The sequence below is a fragment of the Ahaetulla prasina genome, chromosome 1 (genome assembly GCF_028640845.1).
Source record: "Ahaetulla prasina isolate Xishuangbanna chromosome 1, ASM2864084v1, whole genome shotgun sequence".
Taxonomy (NCBI): domain Eukaryota; kingdom Metazoa; phylum Chordata; class Lepidosauria; order Squamata; family Colubridae; genus Ahaetulla; species Ahaetulla prasina.
In genome coordinates this window covers 177,470,459-177,483,693 of record NC_080539.1, presented here as the reverse complement: position 1 = coordinate 177,483,693, position 13,235 = coordinate 177,470,459, and the positions used below count along the sequence as shown (strand labels likewise).

Below are 13,235 nucleotides of genomic sequence, written 5' to 3'. Positions count from 1 at the left end.
TTTCCTGTCTTCAGAATGTATCTGGCATTTTCTTCAAGGTCTCATAGCAGCAAAAACAAGTTAATGAATAACTAGAAACTATGTTTGCTAAACCAAAACAAACAAAGAAATACAGATACCACCTTCATTTTATTTTTCATCACACAAGAATATTTTTTAAAATCAGAACATGTGGAGGTTTATGGAATCTGGAATTTCAACCTAAGTAGGATTTAAAATTTTGCTTCCAATTCAGGTTTTCTAGCCTACGTTTCCCAGAAATCTGTGGCACCCATATTTCTCCATTCTAGATTTGATAATTCTGCCGGTAGAGAATGAAATAGCAACTGGCTATTTCCGCTGTCTGGCTGATCCATTTTGAAGCTGTTAGAATTTATGTTCAGACTTTTAGAACAATACAATGCTGCAATCCAACTTGAAAGGCATAGAAACATTGTACACTGGGAGCTAGACAGTTCTCTTTTTGCAGGAAAACAACCAATGCAATGTAAAAAAACTGGAGCAGATTAATAAAATTAGTTTAATTTCCAATCAGATTTAACAGCACAGCAGCCCTTCCAGATTGAGAACCTAGTCATTGCGGAGAGAATGATCAATAATAATATCAGGGTTGCAGAGAATTCTCAGTCATAACTTGCATCATGTTTTAATTATTCAAAACAATCTGGGTTTTCCCTGTCTCTCTCAGTCAGACTGTGGGTTTTCATATCATTTTCTTGTACTGTTTTCTCAGAAGTGGCTATAAAGCTGAAGTTATGCCCACAGTCCCTTTGGTAAAGCCTTCCTTGAAATACAATACTTTTCCCAGCCTTGCCTTGGATAGTAATAATTACCTGTAAATTGAGAAACAGCTGTGATTCTCCAAAACTAGAAAAACTTGATGCAAGTACATTCTTTAATGGAATAGGAGTAGTAGAGTTGGTCTCATTTTTGCTTAAAGCTCCATAATAGTTTGATAGACATGAATTAATCAGTGCCTACTCTACAAAGGAAAAATTGGGAGGAAGGGAGGAAGATGGATGGATGGATGGATGGATGGATGGATGGATGGATGGATGGATGGATGGATGGACAGACAGGCAGTCTTAACACAGCACAGATGAGCTGTTGTTTTCTGTTATCCAATTAACCAATCCAAGCTAAATGACAGCAATTTCATGGTTAATAGAAGGCTGGTCAGCTAGTATAAATCCCACAATGGATTAGTATCAGGTTTCTTTCTATCTTTGTTGTCTTAGTTTTTTAGTTTAAAAACCAGTCTGCATGTCCATGGTTTTTTTTTCCTTTTCTCCAGCTACAGGCTATTTTTTTTAATTGCTGGGGCTTTATGACTCTAAATTCTACTGGATAGAACAACATCTATTTTAAAATTCCCTGTAATAATTGTTGCTAGCAAAGGATTACAGCAAGCAGCATCTTCTCATTATTGGACTTTATTTTTTTCCCCTGTATCTAATTGTGTACCTTCTGCATTTGCTGCATCGGTCCACATGGGCAAGGGGTTATGGGCAGCTGAGAAATTCTATTACATTAGTGGAAAAACATCATTGGAACCAAATACTTATAGCACTATGAGTAAAGTTACACCTATGCATTGCAAGAATCTTTTAGTGGATGTGTGCATTAGGATGGATTGTGCCATCTTACATTTTTCTGTCAGAAAAGGTTAAATGTTTTGCGTCTGCCTGTAAGACATTAAGAGTAGAGCTTACTCTTGTCTCCATCTGCACTGCTCATCCTGCATTTTATATCTTGCATACACTATTCTATGCATCTCTCTCTCTCTCTCTCTCACACACACACACACACACACCGAGAGAGAGAGAGAGAGAGAGAGATTAGAATTTAATTTCTATATACCATTCTTCCATAATAGGAAATATCCAAATTCGCACACAATGCACATGGTAAATGAGCAATATCAGGATATAGAAATAAAAGTAATTCCAAGAGCAATAATACATTTCAAGCATAATGTCAGTGTGATATTCTGAAAGACATAAACCAAACAAGTCTGGTTAAAATCAATATTTTAAAGGTTACTGAGCATATAGCCCAAATGGAATGAATATCATCTTTGTTTTGTGATTGCTCCAGGTCACCTCAATTCTTAGTTGAGTTCTCACAGATTGGAACTTGCATTTTTTTTATTTCAGGTGAGAATACAAAGAAATTTATTATCCTCTACACAAAAATGCTCCTGCATATTAAACATTTGATGCTGTGGAGAATGGTTGTAGCCTCTGCTACATTTTTCATGTGAAGACACCTTTTTTTCCCAGGCAATCAATCAATAAACATTTTCCAGCAGTTGAAAATAGTTGAATCATTAAAATGATACCATCTCATTTGCTAGCCATGTAAGACAGATTTATAAAGAAGTCAAGTATGTCAAAAAGATGGCAATTCCTTCAAACTTATATTGAATCATCATGTTTGAGCACTTAGAAGGTAGTCTTGCCTGAAGTTGCCTTAAAGTTCAGGCAATGCTTTTGGGGTCTGCCATTTTGATTGTCCTACAATACATGCAAAGTATTATCAAGATCCCAGAGACATGGCATGAAAATTAAAAATATGGATTGCATTGTTAAGTGTTGGACCCAGACAGCTGTAGGTGGTATTTAGGGTCAGTGGTAGGATCAATCAGTGAATCTCCAAAGGGCTTGGGTCATAACTAACAGCTCAAGTGTGCTGATCTCTACTGCTAGTCCTGACAGCAACATTAAAGAGAGGAGAAATGTAAGTTGAGCACTTTTGACTGAAAAACTCATTAAAAAAAGTGCTTCAAATTTTAATCTGTTTACATGCTTACTTTCAAGTTACTATGTTTTTTAATCAATACTTGTTTTGTTTTCAGGATTGTGCTCTAACTTAAACAAGCCATTTACTGATTGCATCATGAGATTTTAATGGCAGCAGTTTCTTGTCCATATCTCATTTAAAGCTATGGTAAATGGTGAAATCCTAGGAAATCTCTTTCAGAATCCTATGCATCTCCTGACAATTATCGTAAGTTCCAGAGGTTTTGTATAACAAAAACACTAACTCTGTTTTTGCTTCTTCTTTTAAGGCATATGATGGATTTGCTAACTTGGGAATATCCCGGCTACTTGAACCTTCTGACATGGTTTTGTTAGCCATTCCTGACAAGCTGACTGTTATGACCTATCTGTATCAAATACGGGCACATTTCAGTGGACTGGAGCTAAATGTAGTTCAGATTGAAGAAAACAGTAGCAAAAGTACATACAAAGTCGGCAACTATGAAACAGACACAAACAGCTCTGTTGACCAGGAAAAATTCTATGCAGAACTAAGTGACCTAAAACGAGAGCCGGAACTGCAGCAGGCAGACTTTGTTTTCCAGAAAGACCCAGTATTTGTAAACGACAGCAGAGTTCTAGAGTCAGAAAGAGACAGAGAACCTCAAGACACAGCTGAGTCACGAAGTTTGGCGTCTCCTCCTCCTCACAGGACTACAGGTGATGCAGAGCAACCACAAAAAAAAAAGGAAAGGATTTCGAGAATAGCAGAACCTGAAAAAAACAGTACAGCACAAACACAGCCACTGTTGGGAAGGAAAAAGCTTCTCAAAGCAGACACTCTAGACCTGAGTGATCTCATGCAGATCAGCAATCTAAAAAGGGATCCACTTCCCACAAATATAGATGAGGATATTGACAAAAAAGGACATCAGAATTGTGACACTGCCATTTGTTTCTCAGAACCTGAAAAACAGAAGCACCTCAGCCTTAGAGATAGTAGAAAATTGGATTCTGAGTTACACGTTGAAAAAATAATTTTAGAAGTGGGAAATAAATCTGGATGCTCCAACAATAGGGATGTGGATATTAATAAATTAGATACGCAACTTGAGACTAAGCTAGAGTTTGAGGCCAAAACAGTGATACATCCAACAGATCTGCCTGGAAAAACTGCACAGGTAAGGAATCAGAAACTACTTTCACAATATTATAACTTCTATTACAATTTCTCCTGCAATCAGTTTCAGTAACATTTTGTTTCATCAAACTTATGGTAGGAGAAACTAAGAGACCATTTTCAGCAATAGATAAAGATATTACTACAGGAGTGATCTACCAGTGAGATTCCTCTCCTGGGTTTTCCATGAAAAGAGCACTTTTTCACAGTGATGAATCTGAATCTCGCCTTGAATTGTCTTAGTCCAGTGCAGCGGTTCTCAACCTGTGGGTCGCGACCCCGTTGGGGGTCGAATGACGATTTGCCAGGTGTCGCCTAAGACCATCAGAAATATGGGAAGTATACTTGCGAGTCGAAGAATCGCGCTCCAATGGTTGACTCCACAAGCCAGCTGCAGGCTCTTCAAATCGCTAGCCGAATTCGGCTTCAGGCACGATGAATTAAAAAAGAGAGAAATCTTTGCTCTGATGTCTCCCTCTCAAGCCAGCTGCAATCACTCCCAATCGCTAGCCTAATCTGGCTTCAGCCATGATAAACTTAATAGGGGAGGAGTCTCTGCTTTAATGCCTCCGTCCTCAAGACTAGATCGCTAGCCAATACGGCTTCAGGCACGATAAATTCAAAAAACCAGTTTGCTCCTTTTTTCCCCCTTCTGCGGTTGAGGTAGCCACATCGTGGGGAATTGTATTAAAGGGGTCGCAGCACTATAAAGGTTGAGAACCACAGGTCCAGTGGGAAGGGAAATACTCATTATGCTACTATAAAAAAATCCATTATTGATACTCCTGTGTGCCCTGTTAAATATGAGATTGGTGTGTGGGATTGCTATTTGCCAATTCAAATACAAATGGGGCTTCAGCAGAGAAGTTATTAGGTAAGGCAACAATTGGTTCCTACAATCATACTGACCTAAGCTCTACGATCTTCTAGGAAAAGGGTTCAGTAGATATTATGAAATTTGATCCCATGAAAACATAAAGAGGGCTGCAACCTGAATGTGGCTCTTCTTCCATTCTCCCAACAAATGGAGACCTCATATTTGGCCCCCAATTCTGATTGCCTCCTACCCAAGAAACTCAACAAAGGTTAGTTTTGAAATGAAACTGCCCCAGAGAGCAGAGATACAGGACAAGGGAACAAATGCAGCCTACAGTTCTGTTCTCTTTTGAATGCTAGCCAGAGCCCCATCCCCAACTGGGAAGGAAGCCACCCTCTTGCATCTCTTGGGGAGCTCGACATCAAGGTTGGTTGATTGAGATTGCTCTCCCTTCCTGAAATCTGCATGCTTTTGACTCTGTTTTTCCCAAGTCTCTTCTCCTATCTGATGGTTGAATTTTGTCAAACTGACTTTTTAAACAACTGACTGGAACAAATCCTCCCAAACTGGCTACATAACAGCGCTGGTCTGCAGTCATTATAGTTCTGCTCTGCATAGCAAGTTGATTTCTCTCTCTCTTCATCCAATACCAACTCATGCTTCAAATATATGATTGCATGTAAAAAGAAAGGTGCTTAGACAAATTAGAATTGCTATAGAATATTGGAGGTTGCTTCTTGCTCTCATCCCAAATCTTTAATGTGTACCTCCAGTAGTGTTATATCGCATATTGCATGATTCATTTAAAAAAAAATTAAAAGGGAGATTCAGGCAGTGCAAGGATCCAAGGCAGAATCCATGCCTATAGGTTCTTTTGCTTAAACAAAAGTACGTCTGCATATATTTTAAAAACTGAGGTTATTTGGGAAAAGGATGCTTAAATATATAATTGAAAACCCCAGGTTTGATTCTAATTTGGTAACATCATTAATATGTGGCATTTCCTCTTGTTTTGTAATCATCTGTCATCAGCATCTTTTTAATTATTAATCATTACCTGATTATTGTATTTATTGTCAATTTTGTTTGATTCTGCTGCAGACCTCAAGACATTGTCTCACTCTGCTTTTCCACTGGGCAATATTCATTCACTTAATATTTTCAACTTCCATAATATTTAGTTACCAAAAACCTTAGAAGACCCTTATGGTATACTGTAACTTCCCTTGCTATAGTAAATCATAAAGAGGGGAAGATGATGTAACCAGAGGTCTTTTCCCTCAACATTGACATGACTCCCTTACACATTTTGTAGCAACTATTCCACACACCTATTCTTGCAGCTGCCCCAGACTCTCTTTTGCTTGAAGCAAAGCAATAGACAATCTGGCACAAAGCTGAACTGATGAGCAAGAGAGGCAGAACCAGTCCAACGCACCACAAGAAGGCTACAAATGCTTGGACTCCTTTTGGGGGAGTATTGTTGCTGTGGAAATTCTGCTAATTTACAGCCAGGTTATTTCTGATATAAACCAGATAGGAAGGGGTAACTTCTGTTCTTTGCTTGGCCCAGCCTCTTCACAGTTGCAGCAGTTTTCAATTACTGGATCTTTATAATGCGTCCTATATTAGATGGGGCAGCCAGGAAGCTGCCTGCAACTCACCAGCATATCTAGAACTCTCCTTTAAGGTATAAATCCCAGAAAATTGCTGTTTGAGGGCTGGATACTGGTAGTTAAGGAGAAAAAATAAAAGTTACGGCTTCATTTCACCCTACTGGAGCACTAAATATGGTTCTCCTCTAAAAAAAATTGGAATCCTGGCCTTGTTAGCTTTTGGAATGTACTGCTCTGGATGCTGTAGAAACTTGTTATGGCCCTCTAGGTTAAAGTAGATTTTAAGCCACTAACGAGCAACCTCTCTTACTGCTACTTGGTTTTTCGTCTTCTATTTCTCTTGGAAAGTACCTTTGCTTTTCTTAGCAGAGTAGTACAGTACTATAGGATAGGTAGGCTAATTTGGGGCTTTGTTGTCTTTCAATATGACATATTTTGCCTTTTATGTATTTTGAAGCAACGAATGTTATCAAGACAAGAAGAGTTAAAAGAACGTGCAAGAGTCCTGCTGGAACAAGCAAGAAAAGATGCTGCTTTAAAGGCAGGAAACAGGCAGTTCTCCAGTTCAATCGTCCCAGGCCGCTCTAAGCAACTGACTGATGTAAGAAATGTTATTATTGTGACCTATACAGAAGTGTATTTGCTTTTACCTGTGTGTCTGGATGGGGGAATGTGTTTTTGGTTAGCGACACTGTTGCTGGCTGTAACACACCAGACCAGCAAAATATGGAGAAAACAACAGAGAATTATTTATGGGTGATTTTTGGTATTCTACGAATGCTGAGCATTGTCCTTCTCCTACCAAGAGCCGATTATTTCCCTACTGACTAAGGCCAAGGAAAGATCGCAAGTCCGTTGAAAGCTGTGCTCTTTGAGTACCAGCCGATTTAAGATACTGGACAGATGAAAGGCAAAGTTATCTGTCATGCTGCAGCATTTCACCCAATACTGTTTGTCCCAGTGACCCTCCTTTTATCATTAGAATGAATTATTCTGATGGCTAAGCAAACCTTGGTCCAATGGGGAGGCAGCTGCAGTTGCCTATTGCTCCACCAGTAACCTCAGTGGTGACCTAAAGAGGTCTGTAATCTCTGGAGATGAAAGCTAATTAAATTTTTATGCAATCCTTCCCAAAGCAGAGATTGCCTATTGTGTCATATCGTGTGCTGTAATTTTGCAATTCTTAACACTTGCACATGAGAAATTGTGTGAGTGCTGCAGCAGTTATTTTGCTAATGACTACTGTTTGGCCAAAATCTTCTTTCAAAAAACAGTTGAGTTGTGTTTGCTGGGGTAAATCACCTTGCCCCAATCCTACCTGTCTTGTCTTGTCTTGACTTGACTAGCATTTATCTGTGTATAAACTGTTAGGAGCTTTTTAATTACTGGCTTCATACTAATAATTTTTATCTATGAAAAATAATTTCCCTTCTACGCAATTGAGCCATAATTTAGGAGCATCTATCTTTTGTTAATTCTGTTAGAATGGCAGGTGGTTAGGATAGTTTATATTATTGTTTTGTTAACAGTCTTTAACAATCAAGACTTTATATACATACAATGAAGTATTTCTAGAGTCCAAAACACTTGCAGAATAATGTCCTAATATAGCCAGTGTTGCATATAACTCTTATGAAATTCAGTCTTTATCATTTAATTATTAACCTTCACAATGGCCAATCTTTCTGCAGTACTCCTTATCTCAACAATTACCCAATGTCTCTCCCCTCACACACACACACACATTATACGCTCTCTGTGGTCCTTAATTGTGCCCCTACCCATCTTTGCCATAAATCATGTCTCTTGAGAGGGAATACGTATTTGCCCATTTTTGTTCATAGTGCTGTAATGTATTTATTATTGTTCTGTTAGTAGCTGAGGGGAAGAGCAGTTGTATCATTATTTAAGAATAATATTTTCTAGTAGGCTCGGGATACACTTACTTTAATTTACTTTAACAGTGAAAAAATAATTTCCCATTTATTTCTTTTCAGAGATGTTCATCTGCTATTTCATGAAAAGAAATAACATGTTTCAAAGTTTAGTATCTGTCTCTTTTTTTGTGATGGGGTGTGGGTGGAAAAGAGCATGATCATATAGTGAGAAAAAAATGACAAGTGACCACAGAGGCACTTGGAAGTCTGGAAAAATAGGAAGGAGGAAGAGTTGGAAGCAACTTTGAACAATTTTGGTTGATTTGTATAGTCCTGCCTAAAGACAGACTACCTCAAGAAACTTCTTCACTTGGGGTACTCTGTCTTTAGTCTAATTCAGAACATGGGGAATGAATTTAGTGCTAACTGGCATTAAATGGACAGCACAGAAGTGTTAGTTTTGATCTATGTTTGCACCCAGCATAGGACTATCCTTATGAATCTCCCTATTTGCTAAGATTATGAGTTGTCCTTGTTAGCCCATAATCCTGGTCTTATATGAGAAGCACTACCTTATTCTGAGTAACCCCTGCCTTGTAAAATACCTTACGAAAATGAGAAGTGGTTCACTTTGGAGCTTCAAAAGTGGTTTTATTTATTTAATTGGCCATTTTCTGGAATTATAATGCATGCTATTTTTTTTACTACATAAATTATTTTTATTGTTTATCCTTTGGCTTCTATACATTTAGCCAGTGGTTAGAACATGTGTTAGTTTTATGATGTACTATATATTTTGTAAGTTACCTGGAGGCTTTAAAACTAAAAGGCCTTTAGTAAGTGAATGAGAACGTTGCATTCAATGTAATTAATGCATTCATATCAGTAGCTCACGTCTTCTTAATTTCTCCTGGAGAGGGTGTGGGATGCATATTCTTGAGGGCTTTGGTCCGATTACTCTCCAGGAAATACTAAACGAACAATTCCTTTGGCTGTGCCATTCAGCCAAGTTAGATTTAATCATTTTTAGTGATCCACTTATTTCCTTTTCTGTATAGCTCTTTTTATCTCTTTAAACATTTCACACATGTGCAATCATCATAATAGTTCAGTGTTTTGCAAGGAGTGATTACCTAACCAGGAATGATGTAATTGAACAGATTTCTAAAAAAAATAAAATCTGCTTTGTTCTGTTACTATCACAATTTCAGCAGCCTTTCTTTATTTAAAGATAGGCAATACCTAATTGGTTTCAAAATTATTCCAAGTATTTGGTTCTCCCACATAAGCCTGGATCTGCATTTATAAAATCACTAGAAATGATATTTGCTTACCTGTCTGAGATAAGCTAAAGGCAATTAAAACATCTTAAAATGATTGATACTACTAGTGAAGATGTACCATAGCATAACCAAGGATGCGTGCTTGTCAAAGTTAATTTCCTTCTTTGTAAAAGCAAAAACTCTTTGATGCTGTGAGAATTGCATATGTCTGCTGTTAATGCTGGGTTAGAGAAAAGCCTGTCTTCAGGTGTGTGTGGAGTAGAGGGTTTTGTGATGCTAGGACAAACCCCGTTCTCTAAAGAAATGTGCTCCATTTTCATATTTTATCTCTTTCTATTTCTTTTCTTTTTATGGTCAAATTAGAAAAAAGAAAACAATTTTCTTCGGTATGTGAATGATTGTATAATTTACCTGCATTCCACTATTGTATCAGATACTGTCCATGCTACTGCTCTTTAGCATCAAGTCCTTTGCAAAATCTTAGACGATCGAGTAGATCCTACGGTATTGTTAGAAATTTTATTTCAAGTGTCAGCTTATTTGGTTATAAGATGTCAGCTTTCATTGTTATCAACTATTGTGATATTTTATCATTCTAGAATTCCAGTGCAAAGTATAAAAGTTAGACAAAAGTAGATGTGAAAAACATCCACATGCATAATTACTGTTGTGATTAGGTGAAAAATGGACATGTGGGAGACTAGAGAGGTTGAGCTGAACAGCATAATTGTTTCAAAGCATGACTCAATCCTGTCCTTGAATCACCATTTTGGGCAGATGGGATAGGCTGTTTTCTTCATAAGAATAACCTAAACCATAGTGTAAATGTATGTTGTGGTTCCATACGTAAAAAAAACAAACCAGAAAAGCAACATCTGAACTCAATCTGTTGGGGCATTTATTTTTTGAATCACCTTGCATTATTTCTTCCGAATATAGCAAATGATGTTGCAAAGGGAGATAGACATTTAGTGGCAATTGGCTGATCATTTTACTACATCAGCATTAATACAAAATAAAATAGTACTTTTTACCTTTCTAGTGCCAAGGAATTTCTAAGATAAATATATTTTTTTGAAGAAATACTAGCCTTTTGGGTTTAGACATTGACCCTACACAAACATTACTGCCATCTTGTGAGGCTTAAGACACCTTAGATCCTGCTTGAAAAATTGGCAATTTATGTAATTTGTGCTGTTTAAAAATATGTTTAGCTTAATTGTAGAGGTTGTGGCGTTGTTATGATAGGCCATGGCAGCAAGAAGCGGAAAATGATGAAAGCAACATCACAGTTTCTCAACAGTTTCCCTGTTTATTTATGTGTGCAAAAGAGGTAGAACCGGCAGCATGTGCTCTCGCCATTTTGGCAGAAGAAGCCTGCAGATGCTAATGAGCCACAGGAACTCTACTATGCACTGGAACATAGCCTAAATTATTCCCAATTGCATTTTGGAAGGTATAAGCAAACTTGTCTTCCCATAGAACTCAGTAAAACTTCTTCACATTCTACAGAATCCCAAAGCTTCCAGAAATATTCTCACAAAACTTTAGTGGAACAAATACATATGTAGAAGGGGCAGTGGTTGTATTTTGAAATTTAAGAAGGATGCTTGTTTCCTCAGTGTCAGTGCACCATTTAAGGCAAAGTATTTCCATATTGAGCAAGTTTATTATCAGATAGCTTGTTTTTGGTTCATTTCAACTTTTGCCCCAAAGCCATGATCACTATTATACAAACAAAATATAATTATATTAGGGAAAAAATTTTTATCACTATGAATTTTACAGCAGAAAAGATATAAAGAGCCAATATTTTCCATTGTATAAAGGTCATTTGGGCTTCGTTAGAAGAGGCATTAAAATTGACTGAGCCAGTGATAGATCTTAATGAACTTACACCAATAGTGGTTTTGATATTTCTAGATTTAAGCCAAAAACAGAATAAAACTTTTTATTTTATTTTGCTGTAGGTTTTTTATAGAAGTTATAGAAGATATTTTATAGAAGATATTTCTCCTTATCTAGAAAGTAAAATTACTCTTTTTAAACAACTTTTAAAGAGCACTGCCAAGTTCCTAAATTACTAGGACTTAGATTATCAATAATTTTTTTTCTAAGAAATTAGAAAAGTAAGAAATATGGCTGGCTGCTATCAGTAAAACCTACAACAGACTTTGTGTCCTTTCTAAGCATATTGATGGATGAGATTTTATATTATGTCAACCTTGCCCCTTTGATGGTAATTGGAAAATATTGATTTAAGGTTGGAAGTCTAATCTGTCATGCTGATAATTGTCACCAGATTTAAATATGATCCCCAGATTGTCTTTAGATTACAAAAGAAGCGGTTACCACCACCTAATTGATAAAAAGGTTGAACATTATTTGACAATCCATGGCAGCTCATACCTTATTCACTATTAGCCATATTTGTTTTCCAAATAGATCCCTGAAAAACTGACAAATGTGGTATAAGATGATAAGAGTATTCACCACAATATTTAAATTATGATTATGACACTTTTTTCTGCTGCATTGTCTTATGTGAGAGAAAATAACAAGGAACTGCAGAGGAACACTTATAAAAAGTGAACTTGTTCTGTTAAAAATAGTAATATGTATAGTCTGATACATTTTCACTGAGGAAATGATCTCACACTAATTTTATATTGAAGAATGAAGGAGGTTTCTAATATTTTGAATTTTTACACTGTCGGATGTTTTATCTATTGTTGTACAATGTTTTGGGGACTGAGAAAGGGAAAAATATATAATTTACAAACATGCAGTTTGGTCTGTGTACCTCTGATATCTACATGCCATAATTGGAGGAGGAGGAACATACGCAGAATAAAAAGAATAAACCACTTCTATGTAGCCAAGATCTGGAAGTACATGAAGTACCGTATATACTCGAATATAAGCCGATCCGAGTATAAGCCGAGGTCCCCAATTTTACCCCAAAAACTGGGGTAAACTGGGGACTCGAGTATAAGCCGAGGGTGGGAAATGAGGCACCTACCGGTTGGGGAAACCCTCCCTCCCTCAGCTGAGAAGGCTGGCGGCTCCCCCGCCCCGCCCTCTCACTGCACCGGCAGGGCTTCCCCGCGCCGTCCGGTAAAATGTGAAAAAAACAAAAAAAACAAAAAACAACTCGAGTATAAGCCGTATATACTCGAGTATAAGCCGAGGGGCTTAAAAAAAAAAAAACTCGAGTATAAGCCGTATAGACCCGAGTATAAGCCGAGGGGACGTTTTTCAGCACAAAAAACGTGCTGAAAAACTCGGCTTATACTCGAGTATATACGGTAATTAGTTCTACAACTAACTTGTTTCTGTTTTATAGAAAATAACCAAAGCTATCATTACTTCAGTCATAGCAATCATAAATTGTTTTATTATAAAAAATGGTGAGTTGTTTGAACTCTGTTTAACATCTGAGATTAACAAAAATGCCTGCTACCCAATTTAGCAATGAGTTTCTAAATGAGATCATGCAGAAGCTCCCTAATCTAACCTAGATCCAAAATTTATATATTTTCCTATTATTTGTCTTTTAAAGACTGGCAAGGAAGTGGTCTCTGTTTCCAAAAGATCTGTTTTGTAAGAACCCCTCCTTTTTTAACCACTGGGGATGCTCTTTTTGTACTGCAACTAATGACCATAAATGTTTTTGCGTGGCTGTTTTCATTTCATCCCA

The 13,235-nt window shown here is 37.2% G+C and overlaps 1 protein-coding gene across 4 annotated transcripts in view; it reads left to right on the top strand.

Moving 5' to 3' along the window:
* EHBP1 (EH domain binding protein 1) overlaps window positions 1-13,235 on the top strand; it is a 285,605-nt gene that overhangs the window by 185,206 nt on the left and 87,164 nt on the right. For all 4 annotated transcript variants that reach the window (XM_058182647.1, XM_058182659.1, XM_058182653.1 and 1 more), the window contains exons 13-14: window positions 3,071-3,943; window positions 6,833-6,976. In XM_058182647.1, coding sequence (XP_058038630.1) covers window positions 3,071-3,943; window positions 6,833-6,976 — 1,017 coding nt within the window. The remainder of the gene's footprint in view (window positions 1-3,070; window positions 3,944-6,832; window positions 6,977-13,235) is intronic.